The 14,329-nt window shown below is 41.3% G+C and overlaps 1 protein-coding gene across 3 annotated transcripts in view; it reads right to left on the minus strand.

Moving 5' to 3' along the window:
* The window catches only part of schip1 (schwannomin interacting protein 1), a 160,517-nt gene that overhangs the window by 40,782 nt on the left and 105,406 nt on the right, over positions 1-14,329 (minus strand). For all 3 annotated transcript variants that reach the window (XM_067995387.1, XM_067995386.1, XM_067995388.1), the window contains 2 exons: positions 6,597-6,714; positions 4,504-4,701 (listed from right to left, as the gene is read on the minus strand). In XM_067995387.1, the coding sequence (XP_067851488.1) occupies positions 4,504-4,701; positions 6,597-6,714 (316 nt within the window). The remainder of the gene's footprint in view (positions 1-4,503; positions 4,702-6,596; positions 6,715-14,329) is intronic.

Consider the following 14,329-nt stretch of genomic DNA (forward strand, 5'->3'; position numbering starts at 1 on the left):
TTTTGTCATCATGTTTAATTGAGCAAATGTACATTCAGTCTCCTATAGCAGCAGCTTAGTTCACATCTAGAAAAAAGGAAAAGCACTCTAATTGTAAATGGCCATTCAGCTCATCCACTGGTATGACATGGGAACTGCTGTGCTTCTGATAGATTCAAACACAATTTTGGGATTTAAAAGCAGTTAGTGGATTGAAATTAAATCAGATATAATAACATGCAACAACATTTATGTGTAAAGTTGGATTGGTGCTTAAACAGCATCTTGTATTCTATGAGGCTAAATAAAAATCCAATATTGAAGTGCCTAGTATGTAACCATTGCAAACTCAAACATTCTGTAACTCATCCTTTAAAAAAAATCAGTTAAGCATAATTGCCAGAGTCTGTGTAATATTCACAAAAATGCTCCTGTGAAAAGTATTGATTGATAAGATCATTCTGCAGTTAGTTGAACGGTATGACGAACCACAGAGGTCATTGTAAACTAAAAGGGCCAACATATTTTTCAAATTTTGGCTTTGTGCAAATTGGTTTGTGTTTTGAGTGCAATTTTTGGGGGAATTAAGATTGTAATCACTCATGCATACATTTCAAGTTTTAACTTGCCCATATGCAAATTATTTGAACAAATCCAGTATCCGATGAGAGGCAGTCACTTATAAATTTGACTAAAATTAAAGTTTCACTTATTAAGTTAAGTAAATATAAACGGGAATACATGAAGCAGGAACAGTTTTCAAGTTTACCTATTATCAAGAATTTGAAGAAAGAAAGCTTCTTTATAAATTTTTGAGCCGATTAGCTATTGTTCGATACAGATGGGTAGATTTTAAACTTTCACCCCTGGGCGGTAGCGGATCAGCCGCCCATTATAGACCCCTTTCCACTGAAGTCAATTAGAGTTCATGGTCCTAAAGGGAAACAGTGCTACTTTACCTACAAAATATTACATTCTATACTAGGTGCTGTGAAAAAAAGGTCTTGTTTGAGCTTTGTAGAGATTTATTTGTTTCAGTCACTACTCAAGAATTAAAAAGCTAGCTACAGCCAAAATTTCCCCCCAAACTTAACTTGATGCAAACATTTCAAGTTTTGTCAGTTGTCTGCAAAGCTTGACAAGAGGAGCCAAGCTACTTTCAAACAAATACAGATTATCTGATTTGTTCAGTGATGTATACAACAGCTAGTTATTTTTGAATGTGGTCAACAGCTATTCTAATCAAGACCTAGGGCCCGAATTTAGCAGGCCTGCGGGTTCCCAGCGGGTGGTCCTCCGGGAGCGTGGTCAACACGCTCGGCGAAATTAGTGGGTTGCCCACGCGATCGTAGCAGGCCCCCCACTAATAGGAATCAATTACCTGCTCCTCCGGGGTCCACGGCGCTGGCCTGCGCGTCGGTCGGGCTGCGCATGCGCAGTACGATCTGTCAGCTGGAGGCTCTCTAGTTAAAGGGGCAGTCCTCCACTGACAGATGCTGCAACCAATGGGACAAATTGCAGCATGGAGCAGCCCAGGGGGAAGGCTGCTCCCAGTTTAATGATGCCTCACCCCAGGTATCATTAGATGGGGTGAGGAGGAGGGGGAGGACACAGATCTTCCCCCCGGCGGGCGGGAGGAAGCGGCCTGCCTCTGCCACCAAGAAGGCCTGGCTCGAGGTGGCAGAGGGGGTCACCTGCGCCACCAACATATCGCCCACCTGCATACAGTGCAGGAGGCGCTGCAATGACCGCGGTAGGTCAGCCGCAGTGAGAACATGAAGTCTTTCCCCTACACTCCGTCTGCCACAACACTGCCCCCACCCCACATCTCCTTCGGCACCGCCAACACTATTCTGTCACATCACCCTTCATACCCACTCACACCCCATCCTCATCTTACCTCCACCTACTCACCTCGCCAGTACTCACCCTGCCACTAGCACGCAACCCACTCCTCATACAATCTCATTGCTCCATCCAATACTCACCCTCTCGTGCATCTCCCTCACGGCCAGCCTCACTCAACCTGCCACCACCTGTGCTGCAGCCACAGGGCATGCATCACATATGTGCAGTAGGCAGCGTAAGGCAAACGTCTCGTCAGCATGAAGGGGGTGCACAAGGGTGTCTGAGGGTTTGTCATGGGTGTTACCCATATTGAATTTCAGAGCAACAAACAGCACACATTATATTGACACCACCACTGCCATGTCTCCGCGAATCCTGTCCGTTGTGTCCAATAATGCCCGCTCCTGGGTATCACTATGAGGACCCACCACTGATGCCACCCATTGTGTCACTGCAGAGTAGGTGCAGGTGTATTTGCAGGGCTCGTCCGCGCAGACGACTGAGAGACATCGGCGGTGTAGCCGGCTGCACCCTGGAAGGATGCGGAGGAGAAGGTGTGGAGGGCAGTGGTGACTTTGCCAGCGACAGGTAAGCAGTTGGTGCTGGGGCCAGCCAGGAGCAGCTCGGCATGAAAGAGGCTGCAGATCTCCACGACTACATGTCGAGCGAATCTGCGCCTCCCTGTGCACTGCTGCTCGGAGAGGTCCGGGGAGCTGCGCCTCGGTCTGTGGACCCTGTGGCGAGGGTAGTGCCCTCTGCGACGCGTCTCTCTCTGCGGTAGCCCTCCCTCCTGCTGTGCAGGTGGGCGTGCAACAACACCGTGTTGGGGGGATCCACGTCTCTGCGGCGGACGGCGTGGACTGCGAGGCTGCTGGTGCTGGTCATGCTCTTCGTCCTCCGAGGGTCTCCACACACCACCCAACTGGCAGGTGTTGGTCTGAGGGGTTGTGCAGGGTAGGTGTGTGGTTCCTCGGACTGGGGCTGCGGTTTCGTGTCGGTCTGTCCTCTGGCTTGGCGGGGGGTGGTGGAGGGCAGGGGTTGCCCTATGTGACTCGGTGGCCTCCTGCGTGGGTGAGGGCTCTCCCCCGTGGAGCGCACCTTGGCACCTGTCACAGGCTGCTGGCTGCAACACGCCTGGTTGGAGGGAGACTGTTTCCCCCAGTGTGGGAAACTCACTGCCTTGAACCTAAAATCCCACACTTCCTCTTTTGACAGCTGCTTCAGCTCATTAACTGACCACAACGAGCAAGGTAAGTACTCTCAAGTGGAACCCCGCTGGCTTTAATTGCCTGCGGGATTCCCACCAGCGGGGCTTGCGCGCGCAGCCCCGCACGTCAGCGCGGTACCCGGAATTGGCCGGGATTTCGTTGCGATCCGGTCACGTGACCGGAGATCGGGATTTTCGGGGCCACCCCGCTGGGAACCCGCCGGAAACACGATCCTAAAATCGAGCCCCTAATAACTGTTTTTGGGGATATTTAAGGAGCTGGAGCTGCTTGAATTAATGTCAGTTTGGAACTTCAAAAGGGATATAGTTCAGACTAGCACAGCTCTGGCCATTGTAAGAAATACAAGAAATACTGCGTATATAAAGTTTTGTACAAAATAAGAGCTTATCATTTGCATTGCGGGCTTTTATTGCTTTCCTTTTTAAGGAGCTAGATAGAAGGATTTCTATTTAAATATGTATAGAAACTAAAAATGTATAGAAACTAAAAATGTATATTCTTGCTGTTGTTTGTTTACTTATTCATCTTTTGTTATATAAATTTGCTTACTAGTTTACATTTGAAATCGGGTCTAATATTGCTCATTGAAGATGGGAGCGAGATCTTCTGGAGGCAAAGGATAATTTCCAGTAGCTAAAATAATTAATAGAAACATTTTCTGCTAGTCGGCCTGGGCATGTTACTGAAAGCTTACCTAGATAAAATCTAGTGAAGTAAGGGAGTTGGGGCTCATCTATGCGAATGATCCAAAATCTGGGAGCCAAAAACTATAGAGCAAGAACAGTAGAAAAGACCTAAAAACCTAACACTTGGTATAACATTCCTGTCCTCATAAAGCAGTGTTTCATCTGAGTTACCAAGAGAAACACCAGGGAAGATCCTCTAGTGTAAATAAAAATATAACGAATGCAGATTAGATTTCCACACATATTCAGTATCAAATTCAGTTTGCTTTCTGCCTTTGACTTTAACCATGTACATTTGACAACAATCTTAGAAACCAACTGAAAGAAATTTTAATACAAAATGAAAATCTCTAAGCAATATTGGTCACAATACTAGACATGATCTAATTTCTACAACTTTCCTGCATCATTGTGCACCTGATTTATGTCAAAACATATTACTGTGATTGACAGGAGCTGTAATGCCAGCAAACTCTTATATATTGCACAAATATATTGAGACGGCAGAGAGAAAGCAACAATTCAGGTATTTATTTCAAATGCATAAGCAACATCATCGTTTTTAAAATTGGTTGAGAGAGGCAGAACAGCTTTAAGCTAATAATATAGTTAGACTAATTGCTAAAGCTGCACTAAGATACTGGGATGGAAAAGATTCTCTTGCAGATAACTTTCATCTGTACATAAATCAAGGTCAGTTACTGTTAGACCAAAAGTTTTCTGGATTATCACATTTGTAGTGTATAGGGAAGAATACTTACCAGATCAGCCACTGGGGATTTCTTCCTGTTCTGTTTTTCTACTTCAACTTGCATTTTAGCCATTGGCTTTGCCATAGCAAGAGCCATCTTAGCTTCAGCTTGTAATTTTTTCTGCCTTGTAAGAAAATCCATATCATCAATTGACTCTGATTCTTCCTCGGTTGTGTCTCTGTCAGAGTATGAGGAGCTTTGCTTGCTCTAGGGAAAGAGATCACCCATTGTAATGCATTTCTAAAATTGAGAGCAGCTGCAGCAATCAAAAGGCATTCCATAGAACAGAATCTGCCAAAAGCATCATAAAATATGGGTTCTGTTAATCTTTCAAAAATATTTTTTGTGAAGAATATTAAAACTAATAGTCGTCATCCATTTTGCTTTTCATTTTTATAAATTAAATCCAATTTTGCTTTAAATCACCATACAATAAGCCTATCTAATGCTTCTCGCCAATACACTCTTCAGATTTTGCAGGTTCTGTTGCTTTCTATATGAATTATCATATGAACTTCATCGACACCAATCTAGCCACATTTTGGTGCAATTACATAAGAACTGGGCCAATTATTAACACCAAAAGGGCAATTTGCTCTTAACTTTTACAAGCAAATAATTTCTATATGTATCCAGGTTAATGCTTGTTATGGCTTCAAAATATGGACACAAAGACAAATCAATTCGACAGAAGATCCACTAAAATTGCAATGAACTATTTCTATATTTAATAGTTTACATTTTTATAAAACCTTTAACATAGAAAACATTCCAAGGTGTTTCACAAAGGAGAGAAACAGGCATAAAATCCTTAAGGGAGAGTTAGGAGAGTTATCTGAAATCAAGGTTAAAAAAGGTGGGATTAAGGAGGTTTTAAAAGGCAGACGGAGGGATAATAAGGTGGAGAAGTTTAGAGAGGGACCTCGAGAGAATAGGGATGAGATTGTGTAAAACTTTTTCACTAGTGGTGGAGCGGAGGGAGGAGTGGATGCATCGAAAGCCAGAGAGTCAAAGGATTGGAGGGAATACAAGTCTGGAGGAGATTGCAGAGGTAACATAGGATGAGGTTGTGGAGGAATATGAACATGAGGATGAGGATTTTAAATTCAATGTGCTGGGGTCCGGGAAACTAGTGTAAGTCAACAAGTATGGTGTGATGGCCAAGCAGGACAGGCTGCGAGCAGTATAGTTTTAGATGAGTTGGAGTTTGTGAAGAGTAGAGATTGGGATGTCATTGAAACGAGCAATTGGGCACTGATCATCTCTCCATTGTCGAGAACAGGTGACGAAAGGGTTTTGCCAGTAACGGGGGTGAGCTAGAAATGGAGAGGGGTAATGCTAAGGAGTGGCAGTAAGAAGTCTTGGTGATTAATAGGATATGGAGTTTAAAGCTGAGCTCTGGATCAAATAGTGCACCAAGGTTTCACACAACCTGGTTCAACCTGAACAGGGAGGGGGCTACAGCAGATCGAGAGCAAAGTTTCTGCCAGCAGTCGAAAGCAATGGCTTCAGTAATTCCAATGTGCTATAGGAGGCAAATCAGACAGCATGGAGGTAGTCATGGAATAGAGGGAAGTGATGGAGAGATAGCGTTGGCTGTTACCAGCATACATATAGGAGCCAACCTATGAAGGCTGGACCACAAAGGAGAGACAATAGAGGAGGATGGAATGATCAAATGTTGTGATCACCATGGTGAGACTGAGGAGAAGTGCAGTCCTCTGTCTCAGTGGACACTGTTAGTGATTTCGACAAGGGCAGGCTCAGTGCAGTGTGAAAGGCAGAAGGCGGACTGAAGAGACTTAAACAAGGAGTTGTGGGAGAGATGTTCACAGAACTGGGAAGTGATGACACATTCAAGGATCTTACAAAGGAATGAGAGGTTAGAGATGGAGCCATAGTTGGAGAGTCAAGAGTAGGCTATTTGAGGAGGAGGAGATGGTGATTCTGAAAGGGAAAGGGACACTACCTGAACCAAGGGAGTTATTAACAAGGTCAGTGAGCATGAAGGTCAGGAAGTAACAGAAGCCATTTACATAATTATGAAAACTGAAGATGCAATAATATTGGATTCCAGTAAAATAGCATCTGGTTGCACTTACCATTGGAGACAAAGGGGTGTCCAGGCTGGTTTCGGTCTTACTATCATCTGCATCACTGTCCTTGTCGCTTCCACTGTCATTCACGAAACAGATCTGCAGATTCATTCCACTCTGAAGACTGAAACACAAGTTATGCATTTTAGAAAATAAATATAAATAATCAACAACCAAGAGGCCAGATTCTTGTAACTGCTATGCTAGTAGCATCACAGTGCAAAGATTTACCGTGTTTGCTATTTCTACTCAACAAGTATGAGTGTTTCAAAAGAATGCATTTACAATTTCACCAGTGATAGCAGTTGGAGGAACTCTCCCCACTACGTTTATGATGTCACTAACACACAGTGACCAGAAGTTTTCTCCTTGATAAGTAAAGAAAAATTATGTAGAGACATTGGGCCAGAAATTCAACTTCGGCAGGGGCGCAAAACAAACGTTAGTGGATCAGCTGCCCGTTATACACCCTGGCTGATTGTGAAAATTGGGCAGGGTGTATAATGGATGGCCGATCCACTACTGCATGTTTTACGCCCCTGACGACGTTGAAAATTCACCCCTGTTGTTTCCTCAGATTTAACCCATGTTTGAAAAAATGGAAATTTTCAGCAGTCATCAGAAGGAAAATGTAAACTTCAGCCTATTCATATTGTAATGCATACTTATAATATGTTTGACTAACAAGATAGCAGGTTCATACTGATCTGCTAACAGTTGATCACTGATCAATGTCATATCATTAGATGGTAAGCAGATAGCAAAACTGCAAATAGGTAAATTATATCTATCCATAACAGAAAGGTTAGTGTCCCTTTTAAGCAATACTATTATAGAACATTCTGTTTGTGTCACTTTCAAACAATTTTATTGATAACTGGCATGACTGTTTTGCTTATCAGGGTTCAAAGGCCTGCAGAAGGTCAGTTGCCATTATTGAGTACAAACCTGTTTCTGGCTGGTTTTGTTAAGAATGTAATTGCTGTTCAATACAGAGATCACAGGCATTGGGAAATATTTTGGGTTATTTATTTAGATTTTTAATTTAATAGCTTCTTATGCAGAGCTTCCATGTTTAAATGCCCTTGGCAATGTGAGTTGGATTTTAATCTTTTTTAAGCTTAATTTAAAATCTTTGAAGGAGAAATATCTTATTATTTAAACACTTCCAACAGAGAAAAATTTCATTATTAAAGAAATTCAGGCCCCGAGTTGATAAGTGGATGCTATTTTTTCCCCCCTGCCAGGTACCATTTTGTGAACATTTGCCTTCATTTTAAACATTTAAGGGAGGCATTTTTATTGAATACTTCAGGAGCTAAGTCAAGATGCAGGGGTTCATTTGTGACTTTCTAATTACTTTTAAGGCTTTGAGGTTAAAAATGTTATTTTTTTAAAAGTTACTTTTAGCGGTCAGGGCCTTTATTTCGATGCGATGACAGTGACACATACCCAAAATGAAAAATAAGAACAGAAAACACAGAGACAAAAACAGATGGTTAAAGGAGACGAGGAGACCCCCTTTCTCTTTTGCCTGTGAACAACGCCACAGGAGGTTAACTATTATAAAATTAAAATCACTGTTTCAACTGTTGAAGTTTTGAAGGAAGTATATGATATTTATAGCTAATAGCTGCTAAGGTCTGAATCTCAGTAAAAATAACTGTTTTACATTATTGGCATTTTCTCAGCTTAAGTAGAAGGATGAAAATGGTGGCAATTACAGTAGTCTGCAGCATATTTTTCATTGCAGACGACATTCAGTTAAGGCAGTGATCAATGATAGAGTGCACCATTAAATTTGATGGATATCAGAAGAGTGTCACAACTGGGATTCTTAAATAGTACCTTCTCCACTACATTTGCTTACATACTGAAAATGCTAATGTATCAAATACCCATAGCATCTCACCATGATCTGGCCCTATTTTTAAATGTCAGCATCTGGTTTATTGGAGTTTTTAAAACTATATTAAATGCTCTGTGAATCCTGCTGCCACAGGTAAACAACCCTTTCACACATATTAAGTTTTGTGACAGAGACGTAGATTTTCAACTTGCCCGTCATGTGTAAAGCTAGCATTGTGAAATGGCTGGGCATGATTATTTCAAAGTAAATGAAAATCAGGCCATTTCTATACTGGGTGGCCGATCCTCAATGTGAGTTTTACGCCCGGGCAGCAAGTTGAAAATCTACTTCTGAGAAATACTGAGTTTTGGAACAATGTACTCTGCTGGCCAGGCCAACTGGTCAAGTTTGATTATTTCCAATTTCTCAAATCAATTTGGTATTAATTGCATCTGAAGTTACTTTGTTGGGATTCACAATGTTAAATGATAGAAATAGAGGGCTAATCTAAACTGATACGTATTTAGGGTTAGGAAAACAACATGTTCGTTTTAAGTTGAACAGACACTCCATACTCAACTAATACCATATGATTTTGGTTTCTCTCTGTTTCTCTCTCAAGAGAGTGTGAGCTGGCAGAGAAAAGCTTGTGAGCTAACCCTATATGTTTCTTAGCTGGGACTAAAATAAAGGTTTGGATTCTTAATCCTTTATGCATTTTAGCTAACTTCATGCAACTAAGCCCTCCAATTCTCAGACTTCCCTTGAACTTTGAGGAAGTTGAACAATGTTGGGAAGCATCAAATGTCTCATGATAAAGTTCTTCCAACAGTTATAGATTTTAAATTATAGATTTTAACACTGGGAGTTGATAGAAACTGGCGAATCCATAAAATCAAGCCTTACTGAAACAAAAACAAGTCTTGTGTTCATTCCCTGAAAACACGAACAATGTTCAGTTGGAGGAAATATTCTCAGAGAGCAACGTGGACATGATAGCTGTTAACAACAGCAAAAAAGATTATAACATAGGCAGGCTCACGATGTAGCTTATTTTGTACTGCAGGTGAAAAGTCTCCTGGATTGCCAGTTCATTTTCTCTGTGGAATTGCCTGACTTACGGGGCAGAATAGTGAGAAAGAGAAAGCAAGGCGACAGACAGAAAAATAATGAAAGAAACATATCATGTCCTCAGAATGTCCTAAAGCACTTCACAATGGCTGGCTTTTGAAGTGCAGTCACTCTTGCCATGTAGGCAAATATAGCAGTCAGTTTGCGCATAAGGTCCCACAAATAGCAAATGAATGAACGACCAGATAATGTGTTTTTTGGCTGGGTTGGTTGAAGGATTAATGTTGGCCAGCACACCAGGTGACTCTATGCTGTTTTCTAAATAGAGACATGGGATTTCTTTCTTTTTTAATATGCACCTGAGTAGGCAGATGGGCTTGGGTTTAACGTCTCATTTCAAAGATGCCACCACTGGCAATGCAGCACTCCATCAATACTGCACTGAGGTGTCAGCAGAGATTACGTGCTCAAGTCTGAAGTGGGGCTTGAATCTATAACCTTCTGACTCAGAGATGAGAGTGCTATGCACTTATTCTGCTTTTGGATAATTCAAGTCCACAATTCCTAAACTTTAAATAAATAAAATCCATACCAAAATAGGGGTTCTAGAATACTCATAACTTTTTATTTCCATATCAATTTGCCAAGTTAAAAATGGGGAATATTGGCAGAAACATTGTTTCAGCCCTCACAAAATAGCTGTTACAGTTACTAATATGACTCAAAATGCCCACCACTGATATTGTAAACAAGCAGTGACATGCTCATTGTGGATCGTGCAAAATTTACAGCATCATCCACCACTCATAAAACAAACAAACCGGTTTGTCTGGAACAGTGAAAAAGTACACATGATGTGTGATGATTTGTGGTTTCTGCATTAATTAACTAATCTCATATTGAATACTTGATATGCTTTCATTATTACTACTACTCAGAAAATGGAGACAGGAAATAACTGTCTGAATTTTACAAAAATTTGACACGAATGTCTAACTTGGCTGCTTGAGGTATATCAGGAATAATGAATGATGAATAATTGTACACTTTTGTTATAAATTAAGTTACCATTGTGTCAATTATCTCTACTGTTGATTTGCAACCTCACTATTAATACCCAAACAAATTTCTAGAATTCAACTTTAAATCATGGGGGGTGATTTTAAACCCCAAGAACGGGTGGGAGTTGAAAATAGTTGTTCTTTTGGGTCGCGACCGCAAAATTTTCGGACTTTGCATTCCCAGTGGGAAGCCTGTACTATCACGCGCCCACGTTAAACCCGGAAATAAAGCCGGATTGCGGTCGCGACCCAAAAAACAACTATTTTCAACTCCCACCTGCCCCGAACCCACCCGTTCTTGGGATTTAAAATCACCCCCTCGACATTTTCTACCAGGAAAAGAATTAATTGCTGAGAAAGCATTAAGTACAGTAGCAGGTGCTTAATGGTTCTAAATGTGCATATGAACTAATCCACTATATGCAAACACAGAAATGCAAAGAAGAATTCAAAGTTACTAAAAATGATTCTCTTAAGGCATATATAAACTGCAGCATGCTGTGCACTCTCTCTATATAGACTTCTGTATCCTAAATATCTGTAGATACGTGGACCATTTTAGAACTGATTGTATATTCTGCTAATACAGCAAAAATGTTTTGTAGTCATCTTTCAGGTTGTTTTTATTTGGATGTTTTATGTCAGGTGCTGATTGAGCAAATTGAAACAGACCAAATACGAAAAAACTAAAAAATTGGACCAATGAAAATATTAATAGGCATTATTATATTCCAGCTGGGTTGGAAAATGTGGTTTTTGATAACCCAATGTTTAAGGAACTAGCAAAAAACTGCTGATTCTAGTTGGATATATGTGAAGTACTTGCAGACACTGTATTAAATCAACATTTTTACATCGGCCTACGTCCGAGGGTTCTAAAAGAGGTGGTTGCAGAGATGGTGGATGCATTGGTTATGATCTTCCAAAATTCTCTAGATTCTGGAACGGCCCCAGTGGATCGGAAGGTAGCAAATGTTACCCGGCTATTCAAGAAGGGAGGGAGAGAGAAAACAGTGTATTACAGGCAAGTTAGCCTGACATTGGTCGTTGGGAAAATGCTGGAATCCATTATTAAGGAAGTGGTAACAGGGCACTTAGAAAATCATAATATGATTAGGCAGAGTCACCATGGTTTTATGAAAGGGAAATCATGTTTGACAATTTTTTTTTTTTGAGGCTGTAACTAGAAGAATCAGTGGATGTAGTATATTTGGATTTTCAAAATACATTCAATAAGGTGACACACAAAAGGTTGTTACACAAGGTAAGGACTCATGGGTTTGGGAGTAATATATTAGCATGGACAGAGGATCGGATAAAGGACAGAAAACAGAGAGTGGGATAAATGGGTCATTCTCAGAATGGCAGGCTGTAACGAGTGGAGTGCCACAAGGATTGGTGCTTGGGCCTCAGCTGTTTACACTCTATATTAATGACTTAGACAAAGGGACCGAGATAAAGTATCCAAGTTTGCTGACGATACAAAGCTAGGTGGGAAAGTAAGCTATGAGGAGGACACAGAGTCTCAACGGGATATAGACAGGTTAAGTGAGTGGGCAAGAAGGTGGTAAATGGAGTAGAATGTGGGGAAATGAGAGGTTATTCACTTTGGTAGGAAGAAGAATAGAAAAACAGAATATTTCTTAAATGGTGAGAAACTATTAAATGTTGGTGTTCAGAAAGACTTGGGTGTCATCGTACAAGAAACACAAAAAGTTAGTATGCAGGTACAGCAAGCGATTAGGAAGGCAAATGGCATGTTGGCCTTTATTGCAAGGGGGTTGGAGTACAAGAGTAAGGAAGTCTTACTGCAGTTGTACAGAGCATTGGAGAGATCTCACCTGGAGTACTGCATACAGTTTTGGTCTCCTTATTTAAGGAAGGATATACTTGCCTTAGAGACGGTGCAACAAAGGTTCACTGGATTAATTCCTGGGATGAGAGGATTGTCCTATAAAGAGAGGTTGAGTAGAATGGGACTATACTCTCTGGAGTTTAGAAGAATGAGGGGTGATCTCATTGAAACAAAAAAGATTATGAGGGGCTTGACAGTGTAGATGCTGAGAGATTGTTTCCCCTGGCTAGAGAGTCTAGAACTAGAGGGCATAATCGCAGGATATGGGGTCAGCCATTCAAGACTGAGACGAGGAGGAATTTCTTCACTCAGGAGGTTGTGAATCTTTGGAGGGTTGTGGATGCTAAGTCATTGAATATATTCAAGGCTGAGATGGATAGATTTTTGGACTCTAGGGGAATCAAGGGAAATGGGGATCATGTGGGAAAGTAGAGCTGAGGTCGAAGATCAGCCATGATCTGACTGAATGGCAGAGCAAGCTCGAGGAGTCGTATGGCCTACTCCTGCTCCTATTTCTTACGTTCTTATGATTCTTGAACTGTCACTAAAAAGAATCATGCAAGATAATTACACAATATGAACTATACAGGGAAGGGTGGTCATGCACCAAATAATTCAAGATCTTCGACTACATTATTTATCTAAATAATAGTTCTATTAAGGGTCGAATGTTCCATTGGTCAGGCAGTGGTGACATTGAACAGTTAAGTAACGCTAAAGATATTTTTCACTACCAGCAGTAAATCTCAATTTACATCTGTTAATGGTATTCCACTGTTTTATTTGGGAGGAGGGAATACTTTAGGCTTAAAGGCAAAGGACGAATGCTTCACCCAGTAACAAAATGAGTATCATATTAGGAAAATAAAACATTTCTTGCAAAAACAGAGTGAGTAAGTATCTATAACCATATGGGAGAGGAGCACCCCCTAAGACATAATGGAAAAAAGGACAGAGTTTCTTGTGTTACTTTTTCCAGTTGGGTGAATGTTTATATAAATTTCAAGTAGCATGGGGCCCTATATGATGTGCCACTTATGCAATGGTAGCTGATGTGAACCGTTTTAAATGTTAAAAAATTACTATAAAAGGTGAAGACAAAGACATTAAATGGAGGAATATTATGTGTCGGATCATGGAAGGTAAGCTTGTTGGGCCTGGAGGAAACACTCCTGGCCCACAAGCAGTGCAATAAAGGCACTTGATCAAAAGCAAAATACTGCGGATGCTGGAAATCTGAAATAAAAACAAGAGAATGCTGGAAAAGCTCAGCAAGTGAGGCAGCATCTGTGGAGAAAGAGACAGAGTTAAGGTTTCAGGTCGAAGACCTTTCGTCAGAACAGAACAGAACAGTTCTGACGAAAGGTCTTCGACCTGAAACGTTAACTCTGTCTCTTTCTCCACAGATGCTGCCTCGCTTGCTGAGCTTTTCCATCATTCTCTTGTTTTTATTACAATAAAGGCACTGATCTATAGATCTGGCCCTTCTCGCCTAATCTTACGTAGCAAAAATCAAAAGGGCCTGGGATTCCCGGCCCCCAAGGAGTTAAAAAGAAAAAGGCCATTAAAATGGAGGCACACAGCCCCCTTAAAAGATTTTACTGACTGACCTGCCTCTTGAGAACAGGTTAGTCGCCTGCCCTGCGACCCGCCTCCGTTAAAACCAGGAGTGGGCAAGTTGGAGGCGAGTTGGGGTCGGGTTTTATATTTCTACAATTTTTACTTTCCCATCTTCCCTCAATCCACCCGTCCTTGGGGGTTAAAATTACCCCCTTGGTATCACACTGTGTTGTCTCATTGGTCTGGAAGTTACAACTGTTATAAAAAAAAACCTCTATTCAGCATAGATTTCTGCAGACAATGCAAAGCTAGATTCATAGTTATTTAAAAAAAGATTTTTTTT

The sequence above is a fragment of the Heptranchias perlo genome, chromosome 13 (genome assembly GCF_035084215.1).
Source record: "Heptranchias perlo isolate sHepPer1 chromosome 13, sHepPer1.hap1, whole genome shotgun sequence".
NCBI classification, from domain to species: Eukaryota; Metazoa; Chordata; class Chondrichthyes; order Hexanchiformes; family Hexanchidae; genus Heptranchias; species Heptranchias perlo.